Source organism: Rhipicephalus sanguineus, chromosome 1 (assembly GCF_013339695.2).
Source record: "Rhipicephalus sanguineus isolate Rsan-2018 chromosome 1, BIME_Rsan_1.4, whole genome shotgun sequence".
NCBI lineage: Eukaryota > Metazoa > Arthropoda > Arachnida > Ixodida > Ixodidae > Rhipicephalus > Rhipicephalus sanguineus.
Genome location: NC_051176.1, coordinates 314,850,486 through 314,871,329, shown reverse-complemented (window position 1 = coordinate 314,871,329; position 20,844 = coordinate 314,850,486). Strand labels below are relative to the sequence as shown.

The 20,844-nt window shown below is 52.7% G+C and overlaps 1 protein-coding gene across 2 annotated transcripts in view; it reads left to right on the top strand.

Moving 5' to 3' along the window:
- Window positions 1-802: 802 nt before the first annotated feature.
- Window positions 803-20,844, top strand: part of LOC119379451 (beta-1,3-galactosyltransferase 5) — a 95,177-nt gene continuing 75,135 nt past the window's right edge. The window contains exon 1 of one of the 2 annotated variants that reach the window (XM_037648757.2): window positions 803-1,007. Coding sequence is in view for 1 of the 2 variants with exons in the window: in XM_037648759.2 (XP_037504687.1) it covers window positions 850-1,007 (158 nt within the window). In the remaining variant the exon portion in view is untranslated. The remainder of the gene's footprint in view (window positions 1,008-20,844) is intronic. The other variant, XM_037648759.2, reaches the window with a different exon arrangement.

Genomic DNA, 20,844 nt, shown 5'->3' with positions numbered 1-20,844 from the left:
ATGGTTGCTGCACACATGGACAGGAGAATTTGGTATCACATAGCCAAGAACTTCGTAATGACCTCATGTGCATGGAGCTGCTCAACGTCTGCAAAGTTGGAGTGCCCATCAAACACCACCACATATGTATCACTGGCAAAGTGAAAAGAGTTCTATTCCCATCCGGTGCCACGGCTCCCTAGCCACATAATAAAAGGCTCAGAAGATTGCTTGTACGCATATTTTTTGCATGCCCTGCATTTGCGAATGAGCGCTTCAATGGCACTGCTCATTCCTGGCCTGAAGAGCAGACTGCGAGTTCTGGTGTTACTCTTAGTCCAAGACGTCCCGCATGTAACTTCTGTAGCATCTCTGCTCTCATTGTCCTCGGCACGACAATTTTGCATCCTTTTGATAGTATTCCATCAACTGCCAATAGTTCTGCTCTAACTTAAATGGCTTTAACTCCCCTTAACCTTAGCTCCTTATGCTACCTACTGCGAGACATCGCTCAAGTATGGTTCTGCTAGAGTATACTTTGAAGGCATTGCATTGTTGGTGTGCTCACTACGCTCGAGATGACATGCACCAGCGTTACTAGACTAGCTTCAGTTTTCAAACTTGGCTGCATTGCCTGGAACTGCCACCTTCCTGCACCTTCCTGCACCTTCATGGCGCTGCACTCGCATCACGCGAGTGCAGCGCACTCGCTTCACTTCCTCACTAGCCGGCTACGTGGATGTGTTGGATGAAGTTCGCGGTGCAGCGTTCGCATATTCTGTGGTTGTTTGTTGATGGCAGATTTCAGCACGCATGCCATCTGCGAAACTGTAGCCGTTGCTGCGTTTTTTTTAAGGATATCAGGAGACGATGCCGACGTGCTGCATCCCTGGCCACACAAGCGCTACCAGAACGTTGTCAACAGTTTGGCATGCCACTTCCTCTGTGCTCCCAGCAATGCCACCTTTTGCTTGGCGTGGAACAGAGCGATTCTTCGTGTCGACCGGGAGCTCTGTGCAAAATCCGAGGTGTGTGATTCACACTTTCATGAGCAGGGCATCTTAAAGTGTTCTGTGCACGTTATCAACGTTGAGGTGCCATAAGGCAAGTGGACACTTGCCGAAGGTGTGGTGCTGAAAGTTTTCCTGAACCTTCTCTCGTACCTGTCAAAGCTGCTGAAAAAAAGAAAACGTAAACGAAGAGAGAACAAGGGACAAGTAGTTGGTTTCGCCATGTCATATTTAAGGAGGGGTCAATGTAAAGACTCACAAGTAGAGATCATTCATACTCCAGGCATAGGTCGGCAAACTCACGAGTCGACTCACTCAGACTCAGATCGGGCCGTGAGTCTGAGTGAGTTCGGGTGAGTAATATTTTGGTGAGTTTGAGTTCGAGTGAGTCTGGTTGAAGAAAATTTTAGTGATTCTTAGTCCGAGCGAATCCATGTGAGGAGAATATTGATGAGTCTGAATCTGAGTGAGCCCTAAGCGTAAAATATATTTCTTGAGTGAGTCCTAGTGAGTTCCACCTTTTGTTGCCTACTTATGGTCCTATCTACTCATCTTCATCATTACTGTCAGCCTTATATTGGCTTACGTTTATACTCAAGTCTATTCACGCATATCTCGGCACACTAGCCTTCATGCACGACCTCAATATTTATTGATCAGAGCCGTGAGTTAGGAGAAGGGGTGCCATCACTTCCCCCCGCCAACTCTTTCATGGGAAGTTCTTGATCAAAATATCTCGTGTGAGTCACATATTTCATAAAAATGTCCTTACTGAATTGATATATGATGAGGATATATGATATATGATAACTCGTATTTAAAGGTACAAAATCAAAAGACATCATAGAGCACTGATTATGTGAGATATTGGCGGTAAAGAGGATTGACACCATGATCGATAGAGCTAATTTTACGCTAACGGACTCATGAGTCGGCTCATTCGGGCTCACTCAGACTCAGGTCAAGTCATGAGTCTGAATGTGGGTGAGTCCGGCTGAGTAATATGTTGGTGAGCTTGAGTCTGAGTGAGTCCGGCTGAGAAAAAGTTTAGTAAGTCTGAGTCCAAGTGAGTCCGGTTGAGGAAAACTTTAGTGAGTCTGAGTCTGAGTAAAATATATTTCTTGAGTGAGTCTGAGTGAGCTCCAATTTTTTTGCCGACCTATGACCCCAGGTCTTGAAACTACAAAAGAAGTCACGTTAAGTGACATGGAAGGCATTCGGCTACAGTCTTCATGGCGAATGCTTATTTTTGAAGACAACAATGCCACATATGTGGTGTTTTTCGCTCTGAGAATGCGTTAAAGCAGTCTGAGAATGTGGTGAGCCATGTTGGGTGCCCCTTGTGTTTTTGGGAACTCGGTGCACGCATCATTAAATTTTATGTATACTCCATCTCACCAATACCGGTAGTTTAGCACTACCAAAGGTACGGGTTATAAGCAAGTTGCATGCATGTGCAACAAAACATAGTACCTGATTTAATTACCTTACAGTTGGAAGGATTTAGACTTGATATGTTCTCAGTTGAAACCTGCAATAGGGAAGTGCGCAACAATGAAATAATTTCCTGCCCTGGCGAACTTCCATAAGATTCAATGTGTGTCGTATTTCGCGACAACAAAATGTTGCTAAACTGCAATCCTGCAACAACGAAACTTCAGGCGACCTTTCCCCACACAATTTCTGCTTGCACAAGGTCGACATACTCCAAAATGTGCTCAATTGGCCTTGCTTCACAATTAAGCTGCGTTAAATACCACCACATAGCACTTGCTTGGGTGCCACCATCTTTGTTTACAAAATCGGCAAGGTGCTGGAAGCAGTCTCATGTGCCAGACGTCTTGATGTCCTCATTTAGAACGATTCTTTTTAGTGTGTGTGTGTGTGTGTGTGTGTGCATAGCTGCATTAGAGTGTAGCTGCATTGCCGTTCAAACTAGTGGTGCGTCGGCTTGCTGTTTGACGTTCTCAGGCTGCCGAGCGCAAGCGGCTTTGCTTGCGCAAATAGTTTATTTTTCCATTCGAAGAATAGGTCCGGGACCTTTTTTTGACAATGTTCTGTGGCAGCCGCACAGCGACGTGGCCAATCACCGATGATGGAGGGATTGCCTTGGCTACGTCAGCGCGTGTGAATTAGATGCATTCGAAACGATGCAGGCGTTCCTCGGAATGCATAATGACGATGTTGCATTATACAACTTGCTGTGTATACAACTTGCGTTTACTACGTGGAAACAGTTGACAAGACAGCCAGCTGAATTATGGCAATAAATTCTCGTTTCGGTGACTGTTTCCCTGTTTGTACTGTATTTCACGATAACGAAATCCTCACGATAGCAAAATTTTTCGGTTTCCCTGCCGATTTTATTATTGCGGGGTTCAGCTGTATTCTCCTTTGCATTTATGTTGTGGGAATCGAGCGCGCCCTTCCCTTTGGCGCCTCGTTCCCCAGCTAGCGCGCGTGTTGGCCCGCGCGGCTCGAGCGCCGGGAACCGCCGTTAATCGGCGGTATGGCGACCGCGGCGGCAGCGCCAGGCCTCTTTGTTTGGTGCAAGCCATGCGTCAGCCTCCCGGCGCGCGGGCACGCGTCCGGACATGCCTCGACATGCTCACATGCTCACGCCACCAAGCTAGCTTACGTCACTGCGCAACGCCTCTCCTCATTGGCCGCCAGTGACAACCCCCTTCCCCCTTGAGCTCGCTTCTGTCTGGCGCGGGCTTGCCCGCGTCAGATGCTCTCAGGCTAGCACGAGAGGTTGACGCGCTGCTCTAGCAGGCGGCTTCTCGTTCGTGTGCTCGACTGCTGCCCTTTGCGTGATAGTCGTAGCACCGCTGGCAAGCGTACTCGATCGGTCTTGCGGAGTTCCCTTTACGGCCTGCAAGCCCGTGACTGTCGTACTGTGCTGCATCTTGGGTTAATAAACCCGCGTTGTTTGTTGACCTCCTGCCTCGAGTGCCTTTTCTGCGCCGTGCCGGAGAATCGACGAACCCGGCCGTAGCGTCTTTGTTCGCTGCGGACAGTGGAGAACGTCGCGTCCCTTCACGGTCGCCTCGTAGGGTAAGCTTTGCGCTAAACCTATCTCCACATAACTGGCGCCCAACTTGGTTTCGGCATGGCTTCAGAGCAGACCCCCTCGAGGCGCTCGTTCCTGTTCGATCCTGTGGCGACGGACTTGATCTCGTTCGAGGCGGACGGCTGCGACAGCACGGGGTACGGCCCTCTCGGCGACCCTCTGCTTTCGTTCACCGGGAGAGATCCCTTTTTCGGGGCCCCCTACAGTGATGCGAGCCGCTCGAACGAGGACCACAGTCCTAGCCAAGCCAGTAACGGGCTGTATCAGCTGTTCGAGACTCACGCACTTACGGGCCCGTCCCCGGCGCAGTCTCCGCTCGCTGGCCTTTCCTTGTCAGCAGCGCAGTTGACGGCCCAAACCGCCGCACCCGAGCCTTCCTACCTAGGCCACTTAGGTGTCGGCATGCACGCTCTCACTGACCCATCTTGGTCAGGAGCGCAAAGGGTTGACAACGTCGTGCGCGAGCCAGCTCGCTTGGCCGACAACGTCGCCGCGTTTCCCGACGCTTGCACGCCTCAGACTCGCGTAGGCGACGTTTTCGACGGACGTGGGCCACCGTGCTCCGCTGTCGACCCGTTTGCCAGTCGCGTGAGGCCTCAAGCACCAGTCGGAGCGCAAACCCTACCCTCCTCCATGCCGTGTACTGGCCCTTTTCGGTCGGACGCGCATGTTGGGGAACAGGCGCGCGCACGTTTTACGGCCGCGCCCGCCTCGGAGCAATCACCGCTGCACGCAACTGCGGCGCAGCTCCTAAACGTTCTGCTGGAAGCGGTGCGCTCGCAGCCTTGTGCTTTAAAGGGAGACCCCGAGTCCCCTCAGCCAAGCGTACCGAGTAGCTTAAGGGTACCTCTGCCCGAGTACAGCGGTTATTCGGACCGCATGAGTGCCACAGAGTACCTCGAGGCACTGCACTGCTATCAGCGGGCGATGGGGCTGAGCGACAGCGTTATGCTTGGTAGTGTATTGCCCGTATCGCTGACAGCCCAAGCGGCGCGGTGGCACCGACTTGTCGGCCACCAAGCTCGTTCGATGGAGGAGTTTAGGGCGCTCTTCCGTAGCGAATTCCTTCCTCCTGACTACGAGCGCCGCATGCGTCGCGAGCTAGAGCTCCGAACACAGCATCCCGACGAATCTCTTCTAGAGTACGTCCGGGCTTTGCAGGAACTCTACCTCCTTGCCGACCCTACGGCATCAGACGCTGAGAAGGTAGAGCGAGCCATTCGCCAGGCTCATCCAACCTTCGCCGCTTACCTTCGGAGCGCCCGTTATCGTAACCTGAACGAGCTGGCCTCCGATGCGAAGCGTATTCAGGGCGACATACTGGCGGCGAGAGCCTACCGCCCGCCGCCACCGCCGTCCGCTTCTCTCGAGCCTCGTTGTGCGTGGGCTGGTGGTGACTCGTCACCCCGTAATCCCCCTACACACGAGGTGGCCTCGGCCGTGAGAGAGCAACGAGACGCGCCGGACGTTTCGGACCGCGCGCTCGACCCGTACTCGTACGCCCGGGCGTGCCCCTTTGCACTGCAGGGCGAACGAGAACGGAACTCCCGTGTCCCAATGCACGAGGGGAGATCCGATCGCGGAGCCCCCCCTGCGGCTAGCGAACGGAGGCCTCCTAGCTCTCAAGGGTCGCCAAGATCCCTCACTGATGGGGGAAATGGTGTCGTCTGCTACCGTTGTCATGAACGTGGCCACACCGCGCGATCATGCAACGCGCCCCACCCGATGCAAGGGCCTGCTCGCCCGTCGGGAAACGGGGTGAGCCGTCGGTGAGCTCCCCCTCGCCGGCGGCTACAGCAGTACGAGAGCATGGGGGTGTAACCCAACCTCTGGCACCGATGGCGTGTCGCGCTGGACATGACTTTCCAGCCACGCCGGCGCCGTTCATCGCCCTTACGATCGCTGGTCGAGAGTTTGCGGCGTTGCTGGATAGCGGGGCTTCGATCTCGCTGTTCGGCGAAGAGGTTATGGCTCATTTGCGCGACCGCTCTGTCCGCATTCGAGCTTGCGACACTGCCTTCCATCTCGCCAGCGGTACCGCCACCTCGTGCGGCGCTGCGCGGTTGGTTGTGCGCTGGGAGAATCGCGCGCGCCGACAGCGCTTCGTGCATCTCCCGGGTCTTTCCGTGCCCGTGATTCTCGGTCGCGACTTTCTCGCGCACACGGGTATCGTGATAGACGTCGCGAGCGGAGGCTACAGGGACGGCCCTTCCGGCGCCCTACGGCCATTCGCTACACCTCCCGTGGTCTCGGCTGCCCGTAAGTCGCCGGGCGCCACGAGAGAGCAGGAGGAGAGGAAACAAAGCGTGGCCCCTTCGGCCCGTGTCTCTCACTCCGGCGCCGAGCCTGGCCCTTTGGCCGGCGCGGCGGAAAACGGTCCGTGCCTACCGCTTTCTCTGGAGCATAGCGCTACCGTGGTGGACGAGGTCTCGGCTACGCCGGTGACCACCCCTGTAAGCAGCAGCTCGGATCGCTCGCTGCCGCCTTTGCCGGACAGCTTGTCGACACATGAGAAGGCACGCCTGTCGTCGCTGTTGACACGTTTCAGTGACATGTTCACGGAACGCCCGGGTTGCACCTCTCTGGTGAGGCACCGGATTGACACAGGCGACGCACAACCGTGGAAATGCAATCCTCGCCCCGTCAGTGCGGCAAAGAGGAAAGCAATTGACCAGGCATTGGATGAGTTGATTGAGACCGGAGTTGTCCAACGCTCAAACAGTCCCTGGGGTTCACCTGTGGTAATGGTCCCCAAAAGAGACGGCTCTCACCGGCTCTGTGTGGACTACCGCCGGCTGAACGAGGTCACGAGGAAGGATGCTTATCCTATGCCTAACGTTGACTCGATCGTGGCTGCGCTAGGCGGTGCTTGCTACTTCAGCACCTTGGATGCTAGCCGCGGTTACCTGCAGGTTCAGATGGAGCCGGCTGACGCGGAGAAAACTGCGTTCACCTCCCACAGAGGTTTGTACGAGTTTACCCGCATGCCGTTTGGCTGTTCTGGAGCTGCAGCTACGTTCCAGAGACTGATAGACCGCGTTCTCGGGGACGCTAAATGGCAACACGCCATGGCGTACCTCGACGACATCGTCATCTTCTCTCGAACGTTCGAGGAGCACCTCCGCCACTTGGAGGATGTCCTCGAGAGGTTGCGTGCCGCCGGGTTGACCTTGAACCCGAAGAAAGCTCAAATAGCTGAAACTCGCATTTCACTATTGGGCTTTACCATCGAGAGCGGTCGCGTTCTGCCGTGCGAGGAGAAGGTACGAGCCATTGTGGAGTACCCGACGCCGGCGAACATTCAGGGCCTGAGGCGCTTTTTGGGCATGGTGAACTACTACCGACAGTTCATCCCAAATTGCGCGGACCTCCAAGCGCCCTTGACCGCACTGTTGAAAAAGTCGGCACGATGGAGCTGGGGGCCAGAGCAAGAGCGCGCCTTCAAGGCTCTATCTCAAGCTCTAGTGGCCACAGCCGATCTGAAGCTGCCCGACCTCAACAGGGAGTTCGTTGTCCAAGCGGACGCGAGCGACCTGGGTCTCGGAGCGGTACTGCTTCAGGAGCACGACGGCGTCCTCCGGCCAGTCGCCTTTGCGAGCCGGTCACTTAACGCCGCCGAGCGCAACTACAGCGTGACTGAACGGGAATGTCTCGCTATAGTCTTTGCTCTCCGGAAGTTCGACTGCTACGTCGACGGCGTGTCATTCGTGGTGGAGACGGACCACATGGCACTCACCTGGCTTAAGCGCTTGCGCGAGCCCTCGGGCCGCCTCGCGCGCTGGGCGTTGACCTTGCAGCGGTACAACTTTGTTGTGCGCTACCGGAAAGGGACTTCGAACGTCGTGGCCGACGCCTTGTCGCGTGCCCCCGTTCTGGCGTCTGACACTTATGTCCGCCACTCCCAAGAGCACTCGCACAGAGTAGACTCAGGGGCCCCTGGCTCCAATGGGTCGAAAGGCGCGAACCCCGACGGCGCAGTGACTTTCGAGTCGACCGCCTCGGGTGAGGACGCATACCTGGTAGACCCTGTAACGTCCGCCGGTATCGTCTTCAGCAGAGAGGACCTACTTAAGGCACAACAGGACGATCCGTTTTGTCAGCAAATTGCTGACGGGCTCAAAGAGCTGAGCTCCCAAGAGGAGCGTGGCGGTCAAGCCGCCGGGCGCAAACGGACAGCTGGTATTGCTGTCGGCGCCGAGTGCCGGACGCAGACTGGTATTGCTGCGGGCACGTTGGATTCGTATCTGCTTGATGCTGATGGCGTTCTCCTGCGCTATGTCCCATCTGAAGAAGCTCCCCAGGAGTCTTTCAAGGTGGTGATACCCCGCAGTCTAAGGAAAGCCACCCTCGGCTATTTCCACGACTCGCGGTTGGCCGGACATGCGAGTGGCCTTAAGACTTTTCAAAAGTTGTGCCGCTCTGCTACCTGGCCTGGCATGAAGCGCGATGCCCTTCACTACGCCCGCTCATGCCGCGTGTGCCAATGCGTGAAGCCTCGTGGTGGCAAGCCTCCCGGGCTCATGCAGCCGATTGACAGCCAACAACCCTGGCAAGTCGCGGCCTGTGACATTATGGGACCTTTCCCAAGAAGCCGGAGAGGCCATGTTTTTCTCCTGGCTGTCACAGATCACTTCACGAAGTGGGTCGAACTGTTTCCCCTTCGGAAGCTAACGGCACGCGCAATCTGGGACAAGTTGACCGAGGTCTTTACCCGCTTTGGCTTTCCGGCGGAGTTGATCACGGACAATGCGTCCTACTTCACGGCCAAGGTGTTTGTGGATGCGTGTGCTGCCTTTGGCATTAAGCACCGCAAAACAACCACGTATCACCCACAGGCCAACCCGACTGAGCGGATAAACCGAAACCTCAAGCCCTTGCTGACAGCCTTCGCGCAGCAACACAGGGATTGGGATGCCTGTCTTAACGAGATAGGCTTCTCCTTGCGGTCCACGGTGAACCGTTCAACCGGGTACACGCCCGCTTTCCTCAACTTCGGGAGAGAGCTGCCTAACCCCATGGACCGTGTTCTGCGGGGCGGTAGCGGGGCGTCCGCCACAAAAGCCGGCCCGTCTGGCTACGCGGCAGAACTGCGCTCACGGATGGACGCAGCCCTCGACCTGGCGCGTTCCAACCTGGCAAAAGCGCGAGCTGGACAGAAGGCTCAATACGACCGGTCGCATCGGGAAGTGCACTACGATGTCGGCGATCTCGTCCTCAGGCGCAATCACGTCTTGAGTGACGCTGCCAAAGGCATCTCTGCCTCCCTGTCGGCCAAGTGGTTGGGCCCATACCGAGTGCAGACCAAAGTGTCGCCTCTGGTGTACAGGCTGGCTGACTCCCAAGGGAGACAAGTCGGCGGTCCAGTTAACGTCTCCGACCTCAAACCTTTCGTTGCCCGCAGCAACGACTTGGGAGGGGGGGAGGCGGTCACCGAACCGCAGGAAAACCGTGAGAAGGCTGGCTCCAAGCCACGCCATCGGTACAATCTGCGGAAACGCACTTAAGCAACCTTTCTCCCACTGACAGGTAGCTGGACTTTATTCCATACCATGACAGTGAATGGAGAATAACCGCTAAGGTGCGGCGGCACACGTCGGGAAGTGGTAGAAGGCCCTATTGGCCGAAAATACCCTCTGACGTGTTGTCCAAGCCATAACCTGGCAAGCGCCCCTTTGTTGGGCAGCACTGTCAGGCAGGCACCCTTTTTGGCAAGCCGGCTTTGCCGGGGACATTTCTGTCCACTCCTGCGTCGCCCTGTCGTCTCCCTGCGCCTGGCTCTACTGGACCGCCCAGCCTGTCGCTGAGCCTGTGGCCTGCTGTTCTCTGGTCCCTCCAGCTGTGACCTGGTACCCACCTTCTGCCCTGCAGTCACCTCCACCCTGCCTTACCCACCTGGCAGCTTCGGTAGCCACCCTCGGCGGCCATTCCGCCCACTCAAGCTTTGGCCCAGGCCCGAGCGTGGTCGCTCCGGCCTCCGTTCCTGGCTGCCTGCTGTCTCGGCTTGCCGTTCCTGTGAGGCCCCCGTCCCAGCGACTTTCGGCGGTTGGCTGCCGCACGCAACTGGCAGCCACGCCTCGTACGTTCCCGACTGCCAACCTCTCCAGACCGGTGAACTTCAAGCGGGCTGGCTGCCCGCCCTTGTGCAGTATTCCCCGTTCCTCCTGGGCTGCGGACCTTCTCCCGGCAGTGGGCTCTCCCTTGTGGTGGAACTTTTGGTGGGACGTTTCGTGTGGCCATGGCCGACCTATGGACTTGTACCTTTGGGAAGACGACACCCCCCCTGTTGGACTTTGCCCCGTTGGCCAGCCCCCTTGCGGCTGAGCTGACCTTGCCACTTGGCCTCGGACAGCCTCTTTCACAGGCTGGCCTCGGTCTTTAGGAGGGGGGAATGTGGGAATCGAGCGCGCCCTTCCCTTTGGCGCCTCGTTCCCCAGCTAGCGCGCGTGTTGGCCCGCGCGGCTCGAGCGCCGGGAACCGCCGTTAATCGGCGGTATGGCGACCGCGGCGGCAGCGCCAGGCCTCTTTGTTTGGTGCAAGCCATGCGTCAGCCTCCCGGCGCGCGGGCACGCGTCCGGACATGCCTCGACATGCTCACATGCTCACGCCACCAAGCTAGCTTACGTCACTGCGCAACGCCTCTCCTCATTGGCCGCCAGTGACAACCCCCTTCCCCCTTGAGCTCGCTTCTGTCTGGCGCGGGCTTGCCCGCGTCAGATGCTCTCAGGCTAGCACGAGAGGTTGACGCGCTGCTCTAGCAGGCGGCTTCTCGTTCGTGTGCTCGACTGCTGCCCTTTGCGTGATAGTCGTAGCACCGCTGGCAAGCGTACTCGATCGGTCTTGCGGAGTTCCCTTTACGGCCTGCAAGCCCGTGACTGTCGTACTGTGCTGCATCTTGGGTTAATAAACCCGCGTTGTTTGTTGACCTCCTGCCTCGAGTGCCTTTTCTGCGCCGTGCCGGAGAATCGACGAACCCGGCCGTAGCGTCTTTGTTCGCTGCGACAGTGGAGAACGTCGCGTCCCTTCACGGTCGCCTCGTAGGGTAAGCTTTGCGCTAAACCTATCTCCACAATGTCGCATGCCTTTAATTAATGTATCAGTAACCATCGGTTACTGTGGTTACAAATCAACATGGAGGGGAAAATGCCCATGCTGACGTCACTGCCTGCTTCGATCTGAACTTGTGCTTGCTACTCGCTCACTGCGCTGACAGCAACAAATAAATGGTGCAATGAGCTATTGCTTCCTGCTATTCTGCGCTGAGCACAAAGCCTCAGGTACGTTTTGTCATTATTGGCGAGATCACCTGTTTGTTTAGCCACGCCTGTTAAAGGGACTGTCTACCGCTCGGAAAAATTTTTCTGATTGTGGTGAAAATCAGAAAATCGTTCGTCACATCGGCGGCAACGAGCATGCATTTGCCCCATAAAAAGGGAATTATATTTTTAATTTGATGTTGATCGTGAAAGGATGACCGTTAGCGTCACCCAACAGCGATGTGTTCAGTCTACTGGTAGGACAAGAAATCCTCGCAGGTAGACTTATTTTGCTTAAAAACAAACATGTATAACTTGAAATTGTATTTTACGCACTTGAGGCAGCTTTCAGTTGCGTCAGAGTAATTTCTTGCTTTTTTTCTCTCACGCATCCAAAAAGGCGCCCGGTGGCGCTGCTTGCGGCGTTGTCTTCGATTTCGTCTCCTTCAACTCATGCGCTATGTCATGCGGCCCTCCGCGCTGGTCGTACTGTTCCGCTGTATTGTTGTTCGGATGTCTCACGTGTGCTGTGCTGTGAAGACGTGCATTTATCGCCTCTTTTTCACAAATCAACTTGGCTTGCATTGCGGCAGCAATGTTAAAATAAATGCATAGACTGCGATTACAGCAAAACGTGTTCTGCAATCGTATAACAAGGCTTCATTTAACCGCTAGCGCGCTGAAAACGACTGTTACATTCATTACATTAGTGTTCAGCGAAAATAAAGTAATCCTACAGAAATCACATGTGCTTTCGGTTTTAATTTTTACCGACACTACAGTCGTCATCGTGCCCACCAACAAATGTTGTGGGCATGTTTCACGCCAATGGAAGAAGGCCAAACGCAGATCGAAAAATTGTTTTAAAAATTTCTACTCACTTTCCAGAGAAACTGCTGCAAGGTTGGATACTTTGGACTGTACCCTTTTTATTGCAGTACAAAACAGAAAAGCGATGAAGGACGGTAGCGAGTCCCTTTAAGCCTAGCACTCCGAGAATTAGGCAATGGTTCTTGGAAATAGCCAATATAGTCACAAATGCATTGCTGTTGAAACACCAGGACATAAATATAAAGCAGATACACATGTCAGTTTGGAACTTAACAGGCCACGCAGTGTGCGATGACGAAGTGATAAATCCGAGGTGGAGGACACCGGCTTCGATGGGTGCAGCCATGTTGTTTTTTTCCTGCACTGCCGTCTGTATCGAGCAATGCTTGTAAGCCATGCGTGCGCATGCGCAACCGCCAGTGAAACGAACCATAGATAATGACCACACGTGGTTATCATACGGCGTGCTATATATACGCATTCGTCGTCTGCATAAACGCTCTTTGTTACTGGCTTCCATTCTTCACACTCGTCACTGATACATGGTGTCAGAAGTGGGCGCGTCGCTCCGCGGCGTAGATGTAATCGGCCCACGAACAGCAGGCAGCAACCGTTGAATGCGATTCAAAGCCAGGACATGGAACTTCTCAAGGCACCAGAACCCTTGCTGCTATCCGGAAACACGGCAAAGAACTGGAAGAGATTCAAACCGAAGTTCAAGCTGTTCTTGGAGGTGACAGCACCAGCGAAGGAACCCAGGACTCCAGCTGTCAAGACCGCCCTTCTGCTGAGCTTCGCGAGAGACGAAGCGCTATTCAACAATTTTTCTTTTGAGGAGGGCGAAAGCAAGCAAGAATATGCGACCCTTGTAAAGAAGTTCGCTGAATATTGCCATGAGCAGCAAAATGAGGTTTTTGAGAGTTCTGGACAATAAGAAAAGCATAAGGTGAAAGCATTTTCTACGTGACCTCAAGAGATAGGCACACAGCTGTAACTTGGAGCCCTTGACAGAGTCCTTGATCCGAGACCTCTTCGGCACAAACAACACCAAGCTGCGGGAGGAAATGCTCAAGGAAAAGGACGCTCCTCAAGGCAGGACACATATGCCGAGCCACCGAAGTATTCACCCAGCAGAAATCAAAACAGCACGTTTGTGCCAAATGCAATTGTTCTCACGCGCGTGCTTGGTGTCTAGCCTTTGGTGAGACTTGCTTCGTGTGTAAAGAAAAAAATCACTTCGCTATGTGCTGCACGAAACGACAAATAGACGATGTGCACGAAGAAAGCGATGACGTCAGTGTTTTGGACGTGAAAATTCGCAATGACAACCGCAAGGAAGGTTGGACAGTTAAAGTACAGGTTGCGGGTGAAATGGTGGTGCTTAAGGTTTCCAGGCCAATCTGCTGCCTTACTCAGTCTACCGAAGGTGCAAGGGGGACCTGAAGCTTGACCGAAGTTGTGCTGTCCTGCGGTCATATAGCGGAGGTGTTATCAAGCACGTCGGCGTGGCAACGCTGCAAGTTGAGATGAATCATCGGTCCTGTAGCATCCCCTTTTTCGTTGTGAAAAAGAGCAGCCCCACTATTCTGGGAGTAGCCGCAAGTGAAACTGGGTCTGGTGTCGCGCAACGTAGACATGGTCAGCAAAGAGGGCACCTCTGACATTATGAAGGAATTCCCGGATTTATTTCAAGGGAACTGGCTGCTTGCATCGACAGTACCACATGGTTTTGCGCAAGGATTCAGCACCAGTAGTAATGCCAGCACGGCAAGTACCACTGGCACTACGAGGACCACTACGAGATGAGCTCGACCTGATGGAAAGAGGCGGCATCATACATAAGGTCAGCGCGCCAACGGACTGGGTGAGCCCTTTAGTAGTCTTAAGAAAGAACAACGGAAAGCTGCGTTTCTGCATGGATCCTCGGAATATAAACGATTGTCTAAAACGGGAACATTGTCAAATGCCAAGGCGGGAAGTAATTGAAGCTGAGTTAGCAGGGGCCCAATATTTCTCTCTCCTTGATGCAAACTCCGGCTTTCACCAAATCCCTTTAGACAATGCAACATCAAATATCTGCACATTCAGCACATCGTTCGGGCGATACCGTTTTTTAAGGCTTCTGTTCGGTATAGTGGCCGCGCCAGAAGTTTTCCAGAAGGCGATGAGTGAAATCGACTGAGCTGCGGGAGTGCACATCTTAATCTATGGAGCTACTAAAGATGAGCACGATGCGCACCTCCGTCATGCTTTGCAGTTGTCCAGACAGGCAGGTTTGATGTTTAATGCTGATAAATACAAGATCGGGCTAACTGAAATTGATTTCTTGGGTGACGTCATATCCATAGAGGGCACAAAACCAAACCCTTTGTTGAGCACATCTCTGGGCGAATTACCTCACCCGGTAGACAAGGCGGCTGTACACCGGATGCTAGGCGTGACGAGCTACTTTGGCAAATTCATACCCAACCTGGCTGATAAGACGAACCTGTTGCACAGCCTTTTAAAGAAACACACCATTTTTGAATGGACAGAGAACGATGCGCGCGAGTGGGCAGTTATTTGTGAGCATCTAAGCAAACCACCGCTGCCCGCCATCTTTGACGCGTCCAGAGAAACAGTGGTGCTTGGCGGCCAGTTGGCTATGCATCCCACGCTATGAGCGCTGCAGAGCAAAGATACTCTCAGATCGAGAAAGAAGCGGTGGGAATTACCTGCGAAGTTTCACCCGTTTGTCTATGGACGCAAGATTGTTATTGAAACTGACCATCGTCCGTTAATGGCCATTGCTACAAAAGCTCGCCATCTTCCAGCAAGGCGTAAGTTCATACGTTTGTGTCTTTGATGCTTTATCCAATTTCCCAGAAGTCGAAAGACTAACTGACTTAACACCACATATGTAATCGAAAAGCTGTGTGCCATTTTTACTAGATATGGTATCCCAGTAGAAGTTTGCAGCGATAATGGACTTCAGTTTTCATCCTATGAATTTGCACATTTTGCCTCCAGGTATGACTTCCAGCATGCCCCAGATTCCTCAGATTCTAGCCCCAGATTTCCTCAGTCCAACGGTCTCGCTGAGAAAGGCGTTCAAATTGTAAAACAAATCATTAAGAAGACTGCGGAAACGAAACAGGACTTCTGGCTTGGGCTACTCAGCTACCGTTCGTCGCCCCTCGAAGATGGTCGTTCACCTGCCTACGCATGAGGCTTCCAGACTTCAGCCACCACTCAAGTGTTTCCATGACGCCCGAAGCTCGTGGCAGATGCTTACCAGCACTCAAGAAAGGTGAAGTCATACGGGTCAAAGACAAGTTATGGACCAGGAAGGTGCTAGACGAGTCACACCAAGCTCTTACGAGGTAGCTACAGAGGACGGCAAAAGGTTACGGCCTCACCTACTGAGGACACGTGAGCAGTATTGTGAGCAACAAGTCGAAAGTGAGTCCTCATCGAGCGATGAAAGTGATGGTCCCACCGAGCCAGAACAGCCTCAGCGTGAGCACAGCGAGGAAGGTCAAAGCCCCAGTAACAGATCGCTGATGGAGAAGCCGCCGGCACAAGTTTTGGTTCCTCACCAATACATACTTCCTCAGCCACACAGATCTGGGCAGCATACACGACCACCGGATCGACTACGCTACGATAGTAACTTTAATCAAGTAACTTAAGTTGTTTTCTTTACCCGCGGGAAGATATATCGAGCAATGCTTGTAAGCCATGCGTGCGCATGCGCCACCGCCATTGAAACGAACCATAGATAATGACCACATGTGGTTATACAGCGTGCTATATATACGCATTCGTCGGCTGAATAAACACTTTTTGTTACTGGCTTACACTCGTCCCTGATACAGTGACGTTCACTCATTACTGATGCTCGCTTTACTCGTCCAACGCATGCGTGCAGATGCCAGGGGGACGCTGAGCCGATGACGTGGCGCTGATTCGCCCTTCCTATTGGCTGAGGGGTCCTGTAGCCTATGTGAGATGCCTGGAGCAGCGGTGGGAATGCATTTTTTAAGTAAAGGCAGCGTGCCAAGCTGCTATAGGTGCAATTGGTCTCCCTGTGGATGCACATCATTTGCCTAGATTATGTCCTTTGCAGGGGTGGAAGCGCTGCGCCATTTGCGCCACGCTGCGCCAATCCGCTTCTGCTGCGCCATCCTGCTCGAAAACGCATTTTTGCGCCGAAACTGCTCCCAAGCGATCTTTGGTGCACGGCCTCCGCGATGGGCTCCGGTGCGCTTCCGGAACCGATCACCGAGGCTACGTTTGGTGCCTTTATATGTGCCGCTGTCATCCGTGTCATGGCACGCCTATGCGAGCTTATATCATCATCACTTCACTTGGCGCGCTCTCGAGACGTTGTCGAAGGCACAAAAAAAGCTAGCGAGCCTGTACAGGAGCTATCTACAAGAAAGTGAGTTGTGCGGCCATATTTCGATTGTGACACCGGCGGCAATGGAGTTTTCTGGCGCGCTGCGCGCACGAGGCGGTTGCTGTTATCGTGGCCTGGGTCGCGCGGCGCCGGGCCAGCTTCCGGTTTGGTGGCGCTGGCGGCGCAACAAGCTTCCGCTAGCAGACGAAAGCGCGTAGTCTGCGTGGCAAGACGCCGGGGCAGCCGTTCGGAAAGGCTCCGTTGTTTACATCGCCGACTGTATATTATCGAGATCTTTCGTTACGCTGCCGCGCTGCAACGTAAAACTGAGTATTATTTAGCAGCGGTAAGGCAAAGTCATTAAAGCTATGACTTTTTAGATTGCAACTGACGCTTGGCATAACATAAATGTCTGTCCATTACCCTATAAGAAATTCCTGTAGCGTAATTCTTTAGCTAAAATGAATGCTTGGCATGTTGGTACTTCTTTTCGTTTTGGACTGTGCAAGTATTGCGTGGTGTTAACGAATAAATCTCTCTTGTAAGTCAGCGCTGTTGTTTGTGTCTTCCTTTTTCTGGTGCTCCGTCTTTCTTGCGCCGTTTTCTTTCCGATAATTCTTCACTCTCACTTTTTTTAAGTGAGGAGGTGTCACTCTGTATCGCGGCCGTCATTACATGCAATTATTGAGCGGTAAAATCGCCATGTGTGTACTGCACACCACAATTTCCGTCCTGCTACAGAAAGAAAAATTGTATTTGTTTTACGCACGCAGTGCAGTGAAACAAGTTTTCAGATATTGCACGTATAGTGCGATGCACACAAACGGCACAATTTATTTACAATCACAAGCATTAAACCTTATCAAAACAGCTTTAATTAAGTGTAAAAAATTATTTACAGCACAATTTTTAGAATCACTCAAATCAAAGCTAGTTCGGGAATATCTTTGGGACGCATCCTTCGACGAGGCTCCTTTCCGCTAGCGATTTCAACCTTAATTCTTATCATTGACCATGTGAGTGAAAGTCTTCAGGATGTCTTCCTCATGAAAGTGCATATCACATATACGTTATGTGTCGGGACAGTTTCTTGTCCTCGCGAGGAATGGCGCGATCCCACGCCGCTCGCTGGTCAGCGTCACGCGGGGCACAAATAGGTTACCAACCGTCACAGATTTCGCGGGACTGTCCCGACTTTTCATACAGCGTCCCGAGCCGTCCCTGTCGGGGTATATATATGTCCCGGATTTATTCCGGACCGTCCAGTTAGAAAATCTTAGGTTATCCAACGCGCGTCACGCTCCAGAACACGAAGTTCTCACGAATAGAACGCACGAAGCAACGTTGCGGTGGCTAGCTTCTGTGCGAAGCGTGACAACTTTTACGGGTACATACTCCAGCAAGAGGAAGTGTTGCGAGCAGCACGTAGCCAGCTGAAGAGGCCCAAACAATGAGGAAATAATCCCCCCCGTCCCGACTCCCTTCATTGAAGAGTTGAACCCTAGGCACAAAAGAAATGTGGCGGTGTCTCGGATTTCCTGTAACCTAGCAAAACGTTTTCATAGGTTAGTTGGTCCATGACATCTGTGGGAAAATTGTAGCGCAAAACAACACGAGGACCGACAAAGAACACGGGACTGGCGCCAACTTCCAACTGCAACGAGAAAGAACACGTCCCGTGCTTTTTGTCGGTCCTTGTGTTGTTTTGCGCTACAATTTTCTCACAGAATTTATGTAACCGCTCGTACAGCCGGGAACAAAACATGTCGGCATGGTGAAGACACGCAGCACATCCGAACCACAATAGAAAGCGTAAAACTGTTCACGCAGAAAGCAGACTTCTCGGATACTGACGCGCCGCAACGCCAGCTAAAGAGAGAGGAGTGCGTGAATCTTGTTGCGACAGCAGCGCCACATCTGTCGCTGATGGCGGCGGCGCCGCGCAACATCGCTCAGTTTTGCAACTGACCTGGTTCTATAAACGTTGATAGGGGGAGTGTCCAAAGCGCCGGCTCCCGCGTGGGCCTTTTGCCGTGAACTCCCGCGCCGCGCCGCTGCTGCGCCGGACCCGTGGGCTTTCCGCGCTCGGGAAGCGCTCGGAAAGCGAGGGGCGTCTGCTACGCGCTGTAGTTTTTTGCGCCGCGTTTCCACACAGGGCACTTGAAGTCTACTTAACTTTTATAATGCGGTGCGGAATGGTGCTTATCCATCTTTAAGCGTTGTGTTAGTGCTGGGGCAACAACATAATGCAAAGAATCATGTGTCAAGCGGCATCAGCGTGGCCTAGTTCCGGTCACAGAGTTCGAGAACGTTGGTGCGTGTGTAAAAACGCGCAAAACGGACATGCACAAGCAAAGAACGAAAAAAAAAATTCGGCAGATCCCACGTACTGTGGGAGTCGATGTTATGCGAAGCATGCGGCGGGTTGGTGACTGTGGCGTAACCTTTTTTTACTGAGCGACACGTTGCAAAATGACGCTAAAGATTTGTATAAATTATATATTCACACTTATATATGTTGAAGAGCCGCATATGTGTTATATAACCAGTTCTTTACGGTTGGGTAACGCTGCCAATGGCAATGTGAGTATTACCAACACCAGAAGCGGTAAGCTGATATGTAGTGCTTATACGTGTCCCGAGAACGCACGCACGTTTCACGAACCCGTGCGCATGTGTGCAAGAAGTTCTTGCACCGTGATCAGTGAGCACCTGCAGCTGGTCATGACTTGTTATAGGATCCGGTCGTGATTGTGGTGACGAGGGGTCCATGTGTAGTGAAGTATGTGGTATGGTAGAGCTGCTGGAATTCGTGGATGCCTCGGTCATTTCGTCGACAAATTGTCTGTCGACAGAGCCGGCGACATGTCGGAACCTGAAGCCACCCTTCGCGTTGGTGAGGTATAGGCCGTCGAGGCTGGTAGGCCTGGATAGTGCTACGTAGACCAACATCAGTGGATGGTGTTTGTCGTATTTGTAGACTACCTGGGCGTATGTGGCCTATGTAGCCTATGTAGCCTAGTCTACAAAGCGGCTGTCAATCAATCTGGCATCATCGTCGGTCAGCATAAGGCCATCGCCCAGCCTCGTAAGAAATGAAGAGGACACTGCGTCGTTCTGGCGGACTAAGTGCACTTTACGGTACGGTGATGTGGATATCATATGTAGCATTCGTTAATGTATTCCTCCTGGTTCGAGCAATGCTTCAATATAGCTTGCTGAATCATAGGAATACAAACGTAATGTTTATTAGACTGCTATAAAAGCGGAGCCAACACTGGAACTACAGACTTTCATCTGATATGACGCCTGTATCGTAGGAGTACATATCGTAGGAGTATCATGTAGCGTTTATTGCTTTCTTGTAAAATTAGATAGCCAGAACCACAACCACAATTGACGTTGTACCGAATTACGCCTGCGTAGGCTGTTTTTTTTTCAAACCAGTTTATAGACCTGGCGTGGCTCAGTGGTAGAATACCTGATAGCCACGCAGAATTCTTGGGTTCGATTCCTGCTGGGATCCTAATTTTCATTCTTTCCATTGGTTGAGTCAACGCTGCCGATGTTGGTTTTCCTTAACGCTCTAGCATTTAAGTTAACAATGTCTGTTCTCGCCGTTCCTGGGTAGATATAAACTGTCAATCACCTGTGGCGCATACCCGTACACCGCGGCCCGTTGTAAACGGGTATGTGCCACACGTGTCTAGTGGAAAGGGTTTGACGACGTACGCGACAAGGTTTTAAGTTTATTCATGTCATGACCCGGCAGTCGTATTCGTCAAATCCTCTTACCCTCCCATGGAAATTTTGGTTTACACCAAGTTAAGGAGGCGATCATGAGAGCACCCAGACGTAGGCGGCTAGATAGATAGATAGATAGATAGATACGTAGATAGAAACGCTCAAAGTGCCAGAGGTTCGCTAAGAAATGCTTCGCATTTAAAAAACTTTGTTCGCACGAGTAATCGAGCAATAGCACCACGCATGCACAAATTAAAAGTAATAAAAAAAGTTAATTGGACGCGGAGTCAGCTGAAATACTTGCGCGCAGTGACCGCTTCACACTACGAGCGTTTTACTAATGGTCCCCACTGGTTTGCTAGCCATATGCACACCGCTTCATTCGACAATTCATTAGCCTCTACTAACTCTTTATTACGGACGGAGCACACCGGGAAGACGCAAAGAAAAAAAAAAGAGTAGAGACGGCCATACGACCGCAATGCTGTTGGCTATGTTTTTGCTTCTGAGGTAGCGTACAACAAGGCTCACCGTGCGCAAACATTTGAAAGAAAAGCAATGCCAGGTAAACTA